Source organism: Lissotriton vulgaris, chromosome 4_1, assembly GCF_964263255.1.
Source record: "Lissotriton vulgaris chromosome 4_1, aLisVul1.2, whole genome shotgun sequence".
Lineage (NCBI taxonomy): Eukaryota > Metazoa > Chordata > Amphibia > Caudata > Salamandridae > Lissotriton > Lissotriton vulgaris.
Genome location: NC_141691.1, coordinates 775,390,034 through 775,403,341, shown reverse-complemented (window position 1 = coordinate 775,403,341; position 13,308 = coordinate 775,390,034). Strand labels below are relative to the sequence as shown.

At 48.1% G+C, this 13,308-nt stretch overlaps 1 protein-coding gene across 1 annotated transcript; it reads left to right on the top strand.

Annotated features, from left to right (window-relative positions):
- The first annotated feature begins 6,076 nt into the window (after nt 1–6,076).
- LOC147722586 (uncharacterized) lies at nt 6,077–12,470 on the top strand. Its single transcript, XM_086967328.1, has 3 exons — nt 6,077–6,253; nt 6,640–8,278; nt 11,775–12,470. Exons 1-3 carry the CDS (start codon nt 6,077–6,079, stop codon nt 12,383–12,385), a joined length of 2,427 nt encoding a protein of 808 aa, XP_086823454.1. The 3' UTR covers nt 12,386–12,470.
- Nucleotides 12,471–13,308: the final 838 nt, after the last annotated feature.

The window sequence follows — 13,308 nt, the reverse complement described above, 5'->3', positions numbered from 1 at the left end:
ATTTTACTTATAATGAATCTGATAGCAAGGGGAGTTCCCGTTCTGGACTCCTGGAAAGGTGCGGAGGTCGTCCCAATATTTAGGAAGGGAAATAGGGAGGACCCTGCCAACTACAGACCGATTAGTTTAATCGACGTGATCCAGAAGGTGGTTGGCAGGGTGCTCCTTATTAGGCTTAAAACGTGGATGGAGGATGGAAACATCCTGTCCCATTATCAAGCAGGGTTTAGGAAGAAGGTGGGAACAATGGACCAGGTATTCAGATTCTTCATGATCTAGAGGAAAATAGTGACCATAGGGAAAGGTAGCCTATACCTGGCCTTCAAAGATCTGAAGACTGCATTCGACCTGGTGCCCCGGGAGAAGCTCTGGCAGGTCTTACAACAATTGGGTATTAACCCCCAGATTCTTGACTTTTTAAAAGGTCTGCATAATGACAACTATGCTAAAATCAGGTGGGGATCCCAAGGGCAGTTGACAGAGAGGATCGGGGTGAACAGCGGGGTACGCCATGGATGCGTGTTGGCCTCCACCCTGTTTTAGATATTCATCAATGGGGCGGTGGACCACCTTAACGAGGAACCAACTGACGCTCACACATTTTGGCAGGGGAGAAGACACCAACCCTCCTGATCGCCGACGATACCCTCCTGATCTCCAAGTCACCAGTTGGCCTCCAAAAGCTTTTAAATAGATTTAGCTTCTTTTGTAATTCTCGAGAGTTGATAATTAACATAAGCAAAACTAAATTATTGACTATCAACCCTTCAAAACGGTTTAGAAATGGCATCACTCTGAACGATGCCGCCTTGGATGTAGTTTACTCTTTTGACTACTTGGGAATACCGGTTTCTAAAAATATGAAATGGAGTTCCCATCTAGCCAAGATGCTCTAAAACCACAAGCAGGTGTCTGGGGCCATCATCAGAGAACAACATCTGTCTGCGAGTAGCCCAGTTGCCCCGGCGCTTGCGCTATATGAAGGCAAAGCAATACCTTCGGCCCTATATGGGGCCGAACTCTGGGGCTGCGAGAATACTAGTGAGCTTGCTAGGTCGGAAAATACGTTTTTAAGAGACCTCATTTCCCTTCCCACCTCCACCCCTCCGAAACCTCTATTCTATGATATGGGAAGGCGCTCCATTCAGGATATTGCACGCCTTCGCCCCTTGCTTTTTAGGGCGCGCATAAGAAGAACTGGTGAGCTGTCCAACTATGCTGCTGCCCTTGACTAACAGGTGTCAGCCGACACAGGGAGTAGATTCAAATGGATAGTAGACCTTATGCAGCTCCTAATCGATATTGGATTCAGAGAGGCCTGGGCTAGTCAGATCCCACCACCCAAGCAGGATCTAAAGTGTGCTTTTTGGGACTGGGTGCAGAAGCTTGAGCTATCTAATTTAAAATCTGGGAAACTTACTGAGGTGTTCTTTGAACACAAAAACATCTGTAAACTAGAACCTCGATTTTATACAGGTCCCCAGGGACAGGGTCCCATATATGAAGATGCGATTAGGGACCCTGCCGCTTAACAATGTGATAGCATCTTGGAAGGGGCCCAACTCAATTCCTGCTCCTTGTCCGAGTTGTGCCTATCCCAATGAGTCCATTGCCCATCTCTTTTTTGTATGCCCGGCCTACTGGATGGCAAGAGCTAAATGGCTCAAGCCAGTCTGTAAAATGGTAGGCCTAACGAACTATTGTGCTGCTTTACACATCCTAAAAACTGATACTTCCTGCTTGACATTGATTTGTGGAGTAGCTAAATTCTTGGGATACGCATGGTTGATAAGGACAAAGATCCAGGGGAGTCCAAACACCAGATATGTGCATGGGTGACAGATATGATAAAAAAATCCTTATGGTTGTAATTTCATTCCACTAGCCCTGTGTAAATAGATGTCCCTCTTTTGATATTACATATACATTTTTAACTTTGTATATTCGTGGTTTTTAATTGTTTGGAATCTAATGTATATTATGATGTTTTTTTAAGTGGTCCATGTTCATACAAATTGGATTTTTATATGTCTACGCTTTTATGATAAATTTTTATTGAATAAAGCTTATTACTACTACTACGAACAGCATTCAAACCACACCCCCTTGAATGAATATTATGACCAAACTTTAGGGTCTGCTTTGCTTGGGCGTCAATACTCTCTATCTTCTCCTCATTTCTTCCCACCAGGGGCATCATGAACCTCCCACTTTGGCAGCTTGATCTGGGGCTGGGTGTCTGAGGATATTTTTGTGTAACATGTAACATTTAAATTGATGTTCTTATCCCCCTTGACTTTGATTAGAAACTCATAAACAGCAGGACCTGCAATGGAAGGAAGGGAGGAAGGAATAGAGAGAAGGATTGGGAAAATTAATGGTTTAGATTTGGATGGAGGGATGGATGTGTGGGTGGATGCATAGATGTATGGCAAGAGAAGATGGAGGGATGCATGAAGGGAAGTAAGTATTGGGAAAAGAATGGCAGTAGAAATGGTCGCATAGAAGACTGGATGGACAGAGAAGAATGATGGATGGAAAGGAGGAAGGAATATAATGGAGGGAAGGATGCATGGATGGCTAGGTTAAGGGAGGATGTATGGGTGCCTGGTAAGAAGGAAAGGTGGATGGATAAAAAAAGGAATGAAGGAAAATACATGCGTGGAGAGAAAGAAGTACAGATAAAAATGAAAGATGGATGGATGGATGTAAAAAAATTCAATAAGGGAGGCAGGAAAGGAAGATGGAAAAATGTGAGAAAGAACAATGGAGAAATGGAAGATAGGACTATAGGTGGACAGAAGGATGCAAAGACAGAACAAAGGAAGTTTCAGACATTCAGATGTAAGCAATGCCCCAAATGACTGCTATGTTCACTTGCTGCACCTGCTCAGTTAGTGCCATTTTTGATACTGTTAAAAACGTGGGTTATTTAATTTCTGGCTATTCACTTGCTTGCCGCTTCCATGTTTGCATTTTGAACATGTTCAATGCACAGCATCTGCGGTTTGCTTGGCCGCTAGTGAGATATGTGATGCTGGTCCCCATCTGGTAAGTTACAATATCGCAGGGCTCAGCCTTTATCGGGTGCATTAGTCACACCCTATTCTGAATTTTCCTATACAGAATGAGGCATTACAGATGGAATCGGTGTTCTGTGCACTGATCACCACATATGTATGATCTTTCTGACCAGTTTTCCCCAGAGACATTTTAAGGGATGGGCAAAATGAGCTCTGGCCCAAGGCCCTAGCCTTTCAGGATGCCCCCTGATTTAGCCTGCTCTTTAGAGGGTCTTGCCCTGATGACCTTGAATTATACAGATATTTTTGGTGACTGTGAGATTCTATTACAGACATTTTTACAGTCAAATAAATGTTGTGTTTATGTTTCAAGCAACATCCATAAAAAAGGCTCTTTAGATCAAACAGGACCTCAAATATGAGAAATACGAGGCTGCCAAAGAGACTATTTGCTGTAATGTTATTGAGCTGCTGCTGTGTTACAAACATTGCAAACACAGGCCTCTATCCCTGAATATTAGATGTAAACACATTTAGAATTTGGACAAGTGTGCCTAAAAAGCCTGATAGAGCTGAAATTGGATCCTAAATTTAAAGTTGTTCTGAGCAGGGGCACCAACATGTGTGTGGCCCAGTGCCTTCAAAATCCTTAGAATGACCCTGGATTTCCCCCTTCACATTTTGTACTTTTTTCCTGGCAAAAAGCTAACAGAGAAATCTAGCCAATGTATGTTTTTTCCATACGCAATTTGCAATCATCATTCGGGCACAAACTCATCCAAATTAGGGATGCAACAGAATAGGAAACGAGATTAAAATGGTGATATTTCCAGTTACACTGGGATATGTGAACGCAATCCATTTCTAAATGACGACAGAGTTGATGTACATGTTACAGGGCTATTTATCGCAAACTATTCAATGTAAACGTATTCATGTTGTTACATGTATTCCAGGCGCTCTGAAATAAATGAAATAATAAATGAAGAAAAATGACAATATAATACATGAAAAGTACACTCTTGGGCATCAGTATGTGCTATAAAATGTTGAGAGTATGAACACACAGAAGGAAATTAAAAACAAAACTGTTTGTCTCTTATTTGTAAGATGCACAAAACAATATTTTGGTCTATGAGGTATTCTTGCAAGTGATGCCAAATTCTTCTGCTTCCCTCGTCAATCTACAACAGATGGATGTTGCTTTTGTCTCTGTAAGCTTTTTTTATTAACCATGATCAGAGTTTGTGGTAGGAATTTGATTGTACCATCTGTTAGTATTTTTATCTAGGCCAGACCCAATAATGCTACTTTTACAGTCCTTTATATAAATGTATCTATCTATTGTAGGAAGGTTTTCAATAATTAGAAATTAATGCTTAATTCAGAGGTAGTTAAATATACGTGATTAGGCCTCAAACAGGTTGCATTGACAGCCATTCATATTTGCACAAAGAAATGTGCACTTTTATTCTACATGAACAAGCCTTTTCCCACGCATGTCTCTATGTGTTTTTCCATCTTAGTAAAATTAATGAAATTGAAGCTATCCCCAAGGTGTCTGTTTGTTGATAAAATACAATTGTATTAATTTGCCTCTTCTGGAGAAAGCTAGGTCCAGGATGCTCTTGTTGTTGCAATATTCCAGGCCCTTTGCCTAGGCTTGAACGAAAGGGAACCATTCATGCTCTGAACGTGGTATTATTTGTAAGTTACAGAAAAGCACTGGCATTTTCTTCACTTCAAATGCATGCAAAACATATTAATATGCAGCAAGGTATGTGTTTACTGGATGTAACATTTGATGTAGCTTGTGTATTCGAACAGTCATTGGTTAATTCAGATGTGTCTTTGTCAATCCCGCCCTATTATAGCACACCATGTTGTGTGTGTGGCTTTTCTGCTTAAAACCCTATAAAAGATTATGTTTTGGGGAAATGTTGCAATGTTTTGCTTACTTCTTAGGAAGCAGACTCTATGGTAGTCTGTTTTCTTTACCTACTTTATACTTAGAGCTTTTTGTGCATGCTTGTGAGGCAGGCTCTCTGACAGTCCTCCTGCAGAACAATACATTGGTCCTTGCTATTTGCTTACTTTGGAAACTTGACCAACAACTTTTTGCTTTCTGTAATGATTTTATATTTTGAATAAACCTTTATGGTTTTGACTTGAAGTCTTGTCTTGTGAAGGATTTATTTAATTGGTGTGAGGACGTATTCGTACAAAGACATACTGGGTCTTATAGAGACTCAGACTTAGATAGTCACGATCCTATACATTAACCCTGGTAATTAGTTAATCAGACTCTATCATTCTCAAAAACCATGCGATTTCAAAGCACTCCTGAAGAAAAGAAGGACGAACAGTAGTAGAAAAGAGCAGAATCAACAGGCGAAAAAACAGGAGGAAAGAAGTGGAGAATGTGAGGAAATTGAGGCATTGGAACAAAGTGGCAGCGGCGTCACTAGGGGGGGGTGCGGGGGTGCGGACCGCACCGGGTGACACCACTGTCATGGGGTGACACCAATGCTGTGCAAGCGCAGCTGTTTACAAGCACCAAAGACTGCAGTGTGCACGCACGCCACGGCCACGCACGCACCACCTAGCTTAGTGATGATGGTGCGATGCGCAGTGGTGGCATACCTAGTAGTTTGTGGGTCCCAGGGCCGTCAATCTTATAGCACCACCAATGACGGCCCTGGACCAGCCCCCGCGCTGTGCTTCTCTGACGTCATGTGCGCCACCTCCACGCGATTAGACTGACAGAGGAGACGGGGGGCTTGGGGGGGGGGGGCAGCCGACCGTAGGGAGGTCCCCACCCCCGGGCTGATTGGGAGGGGCTAGTGGGGGGGGGTTGCGTCAGAGCGCCAGCCTTGGGCTGGTTTTGGGCTGGTTTTGGGCTCCCTCGGTTCCTACTGAGGGAGCCCAGCTATATAATCCCCTGGCCCCGCCTCCCGGCCACCATTTTAGGTTGAATGACCTGGTGGCCGGGAGTTCATAGTTAATTTGAAAATTTTAACTTTTGTGAGAGTTAATTGGTTTTGTCCCTCGTCATGTCGGGTGAAGACTATCGTGTTTTGGAAGCGATCCGCCTCTTGAGCGAAGCGGGACGCTTGGACTTGGTGCTAGGTGATGTGACTGGGCCGTCGCATCCTCGGCGACAGGCCTCAGCCCGTGTGGCGGCGGTGGTCGCGGCTTGCGCGTCGCCGAAAAAATCTCGCCGGGAGGGGGTAAGTGACAGGGCCGCTCGCGCGCTAGAAAAGTGACCCCTGGAAGTGTGGCGCATTTTGATGTGGGTGCGGGTTTACAGCAGGAGGCGGGTTCGGGGGAGGGGGAGGCTTCTACTCCCTTGGTGAATTTGGTGCCGCTGCAGCGCTCGCTTTCGGTCCCCGCTGCCAGAGGCAAGCGGGCCGTCAAGCGGGGAGGCAGAAAGCGTTCTGCGTCTATCTCCGCCTGTCAGGCTGAGGACTCGGCGGCCGCGGCACCGGCGGTTGGCGCGCATGCGCATTTCGAATTCTCTGCGCCGCGCGCTCAGGCTGACTGTATTTTACCGGCGTCTGTGCCGGCTGGCATATCTGGTGACCTCTCGGTTTCGGGGGCAACTGGTTTGCGTCAGGCAGCAGACTTGTTGGCTGCTCGTGAGGGGCTTGCAAATGACCGAGTGTCTACGCCAGCTTGTGCTCCTGGGACACAATTGTTGGGTGATGTTGAGCTTCAGCCTACAGCGCAGCCTGGACAGTTAGGGGCTGGGGAGGTTTTTGTACCTTTTAGTCCCCTGTTGTTTTCCCCCCCTGTCTCAACCCGGGGGGAGGTACTGTCAGTCCTTAGTGGTTCTGTGGGGGAGGGGGAGTGGGCGCAGGTGGAAAGGGGGGCAGGGGCAGGTTTGCTGGGTCTTCAGTCTGGTCGTGTTTTGTTGGGTGATCCACAAGCTGTTTCGGGGTCTGGCGGGGGGTTCAATGAGCCTTCTGTGGGTGGTGCTGTTGGTTTTACTCTGCAGGAGAGTGGTGATAGGCAGGTGGGTGCTAGATCTTGGGAGGGTTTGGATGTTTTTCCTTCCTGGGCAGAGGGGGTCCGTGATGCGGGCAGGGCTACACCCGTCCAAGGGACTGATATGCGGAGTGGTTTTGGGGGCAATTTGTGTTTTCCAGGTTTGCCTGTTGGGGGCAGATCGCTTGGGAGGATGGAGCAGCCCCGTTCTGATGTCCAGCAGAAAGGGCAGGGTGGTCTGGCATCGGGACCTGCATCTAGGATTGTTCAGGAGTTGTTAAACTGGAGTAGTGGTGGTGAGGACGTGGAGCCTTCCCCTCCTCGGCGGGGGTTGTTGGTTCGATCTAAGGGGTCTGTTTCTCGGGAGGTTGGTCAGGTGCAGTTTCAGGATTCTAGTTTTTGTATGGCTAGCGGTGTTGGTAGTTTTGGCCGTTCTGGTAGTAAGGGTCCCGGCACATCAGTTCAGCCTTTTTCTTTGCAGGTCGGAGAGCGTCGTGGAGAGGCAGACTTGGTAGGGTGGAGTGCGGCCCAGTTGCACCGAGGAGAAGGGAGGGTGGAGCCTGGCGCGGCATACCCCGTACCGGCGAGGGACCCCGGCGCGGTCAACGTAAGCAGGTCAGGCGCGACCTCGTTGGCCCCAACGTCTTCCTTACAGGATCTCGGCGTGGTCAGCAGAAGCAGGTCGGGCGCGTCCTCGCTGGCCCCAACTTCTCTTTCTACAGGTATCGGCGGGGTTGGCAGAAGCGGACCAGGCGCGTCCTCGCTGGCCCCATTGTCAGGTTCTTTGGATATCGGCGGGGTTGGCAGAAGCAGGGCAGGCGCGTCCTCGCTGGCCCCAAATGTTTCTTCTCATCAACAAAGGGATTCATCGTTGGTTAAGAGGTATAAAAATGGTCAACGTTCGGGGGAGTACAGACGGGTCCAGTCGGCTCCCCCGCCTCAGGTGTCAGTACGGGCTGGTAAGGCCCAGGTTGGTTTCAGAAATCCGTCAAAGGTGTTGGCCCCTCCTAGGTTGGAGGAATCTTTGGTTTTAGATTACGATGAGGAGAGCCCTGAGGAGGGCGAGATACGTACTGAGGGTGCAAGGGGGGGGCTTTTTCACGCTTCTGATGATGTTTTACAGGCACCGGTGGTGGTGCGTCAGAGAACTACAGTATCCAGACCAACTCGGGAGAGCGGCCCCGCGGTGAGGGTTCCTCGGTCAGGCGATGAGGTTGAACAGATGGCATGGAGAGCGAGGCCGGCCCAACTGCCTTTATTGAATCCAGGTGAGCTTGCTGGGCTGCGGGACAAGCCATTGATGGTTTCTGTGGGAACGGGGGGAGATCCTTCTTCTGAGGGTGTGGATCTTAAGCTCCACAAGGGTCGTTACGTTAAGGATCAAGGAGTGGGCACGGGTGACGGGGGTGTGGGTTCTAAGGTGGATTCTGGGACTGTTACAGAGCCCATGGAGGTAGGTAAGGATCCCCCACACAGCAAGGAGCTTAAAATAAAGAAATTGCCTTACATGGGCGTCACGAAAGCGTTGGGCGCTCATTTAATGCTGTCCACTAAGGAAAGGATTTGGAAAGGGGAGTACGTGGAATTATTGAAGCTTTTACATAGGGAAGTTAGGTCTAAGGAGGGGTCTAAGGAGGAAGAGTACGAGTTGGCCAAGCGCCCTAAGGTTCCTTTGACCATCGAAAATTGGACTGCGGCATTTCTTATATATGCTAGCGTGTACTGTGAGAAATTCCCTGAGCGCTGTGTGGCCCTGTTTAAGTATATGGATGTGATCAGAAAGGCGCAGATTACTGGCAGTGGTTATGCCTGGTCACAGTACGATGAGGAATTCCGGGCTCGGATGGCTTGGGATCCTGAAGCGAAATGGGGGGAGTTAGATAATGACCTGTGGCAACACACTATGGGAGCATCAGCGGGTGGTAAGACGATTTTCACAGCTAGTGGGTATCCATTACCTTCACGGCCCTTTCAGGGTAAGCCCACTCGGGGAGGGGTGGGTGCAGCTGCGTCAGTTCAACCTGCCGATGGGACATGTTGGGATTTTAACAGAGGATACTGCCCGAGAGAGTATTGCAAATTTAGACACGAATGCTCCCAATGTGGTAGAACGCACCCACTGTCCAGGTGTTGGGGGCCTCGGGTTACAAGGGGCAGGCAGTGGTCACAGCAGTCAGCCAATGCCCCTGCTCCTGCACAGCAGCCTCAACCTAACAGGGGGGGGGAAAACACTTCTGGAACTGGGCCCAAAGGCTCATACGCCAGTTAATCCTTTTCACTTGGCTGTGGCTTTGAAGGGTTATGGGAATGTCGAAGCTGCTAAGTTATTGTTGGATGGTTTTCAGGAGGGTTTTCGTCTTGGTTACACAGGGCCGCGGTTGCGGCGGTGGTCAAAGAATCTTTTGTCAGCCAATGAACATCCAGAGGTGGTACAAGACAAATTGGATAAGGAAGTGCGTGGGGGAAGGATGGCGGGTCCTTTTGATGATTGGCCCTTGGAAAATCTTATTGTCTCCCCAATTGGTGTGGTACCTAAAAAAGAGCCTCGGCAATTTCGTTTGATTCAGCATTTGTCATGGCCGGAGGGCTCATCAGTTAACGATTTCATTGATGGTGAGGCTGCTTCCGTGTCTTATTCTTCAGTGGATGTGGCCATGGCCCTGGTTGTATCTGCTGGTACTGGTGCGGCAATGGCAAAGTGTGACATCAAATCTGCATTTCGTTTATTGCCAGTACATCCTGGGGATTGGGATCTTTTGGGGATTCAATTTCAAGGAAAGTGGTATGTTGATAAGGCTCTTCCAATGGGTTGTTCCATATCCTGTGCGTTATTTGAGACCTTTAGCACATTTCTCCAATGGTTTTTCACCGACACGTCAGGACACCAGCTTGTGACTCACTACCTGGATGATTTCTTTTTTGTAGGTGCTCCCAATTCCTCAGCATGCCAGAATGCTTTGCGAACATTCCAAACTCTGATGGAATTTTTAGGTGTGCCCTTGGCACCCGAGAAGACAATGGGCCCCTGCGCGACCATGTCTTTTTTGGGGATCGAAATTGATTCTACTGTTATGGAGGCACGCTTACCAGTGGATAAAAAAGCAAAAATGTTGGACCTCTTACATGTGATGTTGAACAAGGCAAAGGTGACAGTGAAGGAAGTTCAGGTGCTGCTGGGCCATCTTAATTTTGCTTGTAGGGTGGTCAGGGCAGGTAGAACTTTTTGCAGGCGTTTGGGTAGAGCTCTGTCTGGTCAGTTTTTACCTCACCATCACGTCCGCTTGTCAGCAGGTGTTAAGGAGGATCTGCGGATGTGGGTAGCCTTTTTACACTCTTTCAATGGCATTCCTCTGTACAGAGAGGAGAATTGGATTTGGGACGTCCAAATTTTTTCAGATGCTGCAGGCAGTGATGGTTTCGGTCTTTACTGGCAGGGCAGATGGTGTGCTGAACAGTGGCCTGCTGCATGGAAGAACGGAGGCAGGAGTATTGCCTTCCTTGAGCTTTTCCCTGTGGTGGTGGCGTTGACTCTGTGGGGTCAGGAGCTTGCTCACAAAAAAGTGCTGTTTCGAATTGATAATAAAGCTGTAGTGGACATTATCAATCGGCAGTCGGCCAGGGATGCTCACATCTTGAAGCTCTTGCGAGTCTTTGTGTTGGGGTGCTTGACGTATGACATCAGTTTTAAGGCCTTACACATTCCTGGGGTGGACAATGACATTGCGGATGCTTTGTCTCGTTCACAGTGGGAGAGATTCCATGGGCTAGCCTCGGAGGCGGACAGGACGCCGACCCGCATGCCTGAACATCTGTGGATTGTAGGCGAGACAGGGTTTTGCAGTTGGTGGTAGGTTCGCTCGCAGTTTCCACTAGGGCAGCGTATGAATTGGCCTGGAAAGAGTTTTTAGAATCTGGGGCCGGTTGGCGCGCTCCGGGCTGGAGACGATCTGAAGATGTGGTACAGTTCATTCTTCACTTGATAGACAGGGGTCTGACACGTGTGACGATTGCTGGTAAATTGGCTGGTATTGCTTTCATGGGCAAATTACTGTGGGGCTATTCTCCTTCAGCGGGGGAGGTGGGTAAGCGCATGCTGGAAGGTTGGTCTAGGGAGAGGGGTAGGGAACATATGGTTCGCCGACCTTTGTCTTGGCAGACGTTAGCCCGAGTTTTGCAGGTTTTGCCCTCAGTTTGTTTGAATGAGTTTGAGGTTTGTCTGTTTTCTACTCTTATGGTTTGGATGTTTTTTGGTGCTTTCAGAGTTTCTGAGTTACTGGGGTCGAAAGTTACTTTTGGGGTGGGATGGGAGAATGTTCGATTTGTGGAAACGGGGTTGCACGTCTGGTTGGCTCGTGCAAAAACTGATCAACACGGCAAAGGGAGGGGCATTTGGCTGGAAGCTTCTTCCCCTTCTGAGACGTGTCCTTTGAGGTGGGCCAGGCGTTTGCGGGACTGTTCGGGGGCCGCCTTTGAGGGCCCTATTTTTCAACATATGGATGGTTCTAGGGTGACTGAGTACCAACTGCGCATGGTTTTGCGTAAAGCGCTGCGTTTCATGGGCTTGGATGAGACACAGTATGGTACGCATTCTTTCAGGATTGGGGCAGCAACAGAAGCTCATAACAGGGGTTGGTCGCAGCAAGACATTATGTCCTTAGGGCGTTGGTCCTCCAACTGTTTTCGGCGCTATGTGCGTACTGATCCTGTTATGGCGCCTGCGGATGATAATTTTTCTTGAAGTTTGATGCTGCTTTTCTTTTTCAGGTTCAGTGGCCGGCCCCCGTTCTACTGTCATGACGATCTGGATAGTGGGACATTCCTTCATTAGGCGCGCGGAAGATCAAGCTATAAGAAGCTATTTTGGTTCCACTCTTGGTTTTAATTCTCGTCTTTTTAATGTTGTATGGAAGGGGAAGGGAGGTATGATCTGGAGGGAGCTTATCCCGGCCTTGAATTCTTGGTTGGTGGGAGGTGTTTGTCCTGACGTGTTGCTCTTGCACCTTGGGGAGAATGACCTTTGTGGGGTGAAAGGAGTGGTTTTATTGAGAGCAATGAAGAAGGATCTTTCTCTTATTCGTCAACAATGGGCGGGTTGCCATGTTTTGTGGACAGAATTGGTCCCTAGAAGAACCTGGAGGGGTGCGATCAAGCCTAGGGCGGTTGATAAGGCGCGACGGAAGTTGAATCTGGAGGTTTCCCGTTTTTGTAGAGATCTGGGTTTTGGGCGGGTGTCCCATAAGGACATCCGGTATGACAATGTGGAATTCTTTCGCGGCGATGGTGTTCACTTATCTCGTATAGGGATGGATTTATATCTATTGGAATTGCGAGAGGTGCTCTCCAGGTGTTTGAAGATTCAAAATTTCTTGGGTTGAGGTTCTGGTTCCTTGGTTGGTCGGTTTTGGGGGGCAGAAAGAGAGGAGGGTAATTCCTTTCCCCCTCTTTTCTGGGTGGCGGAAATTGGGCGTTCTTGGTCAGCTGGGACATGAAGGTTGTTGGGTTTTTGCTAAAGTTGGGCTATGGCTGGAAAAGTTTAAATAGTTGTTTCGTGGGGTGGTTACAAGGTTTTGGGCAATGTAAGTTGTTGGTGGGTAAGTTTTGCAATGTGATGTTTTGCGGTGGGTTGGGATGATATTTAAATGATTATCAGGTTTTGGTATTGTTTGAATTGTAATTATGTTGTGCTGGGTGGGGGCGGGGTTTGTGACGTGTTAGGGGCGGGCCTGACGTTTGGGGTTGTAAGGTAACATCTTATTTAGTGAGGACTAGTTTTGTGAGGCGGTTGCCAGGTTTGTATTGTTGTAAATATGCACCTGTTTCAATAAAAGCGGCCTTTTGCACACTTTCAATTTGGTCTGGTGTCTGCTCACCCCCCCTCACCCCTCCCTCCCAAGGGGGGCTTGGGGGGCGCAGCCGACCGTAGGGAGGTCCCCACCCCCGGGCTGATTGGGAGGGGCTAGTGGGGGGGGGTTGCGTCAGAGCGCCAGCCTTGGGCTGGTTTTGGGCTGGTTTTGGGCTCCCTCGGTTCCTACTGAGGGAGCCCAGCTATATAATCCCCTGGCCCCGCCTCCCGGCCACCATTTTAGGTTGAATGACCTGGTGGCCGGGAGTTCATAGTTAATTTGAAAATTTTCCCTCCCTCCCTCCCTATTCTTGGTTAGCTCTTTCTCTTATTTTCCCCGGGTTTTTATTTATTTATTTATTTTCGTTATTTATTTGTTTATCTCCATAATTTTAGGGTCTTTTGTCGTAACAGGTGGATATGGGGTAACACAGCATGTTGTTCATTGTCGCTTGG

What these genes read in the sequence shown, in the direction of transcription:
- LOC147722586 (XM_086967328.1), top strand. Translation starts at nt 6,077, where the DNA reads ATGTCGGGTGAAGACTATCGTGTTTTGGAAGCGATCCGCCTCTTGAGC. An exon ending in AAAAATCTCGCCGGGAGGGG is followed by an intron (nt 6,254 to 6,639) that starts GTAAGTGACAGG and finishes GGTTTGCGTCAG; the next exon opens with GCAGCAGACTTGTTGGCTGC. An exon ending in ACTGCCTTTATTGAATCCAG is followed by an intron (nt 8,279 to 11,774) that starts GTGAGCTTGCTG and finishes TTTCTTTTTCAG; the next exon opens with GTTCAGTGGCCGGCCCCCGT.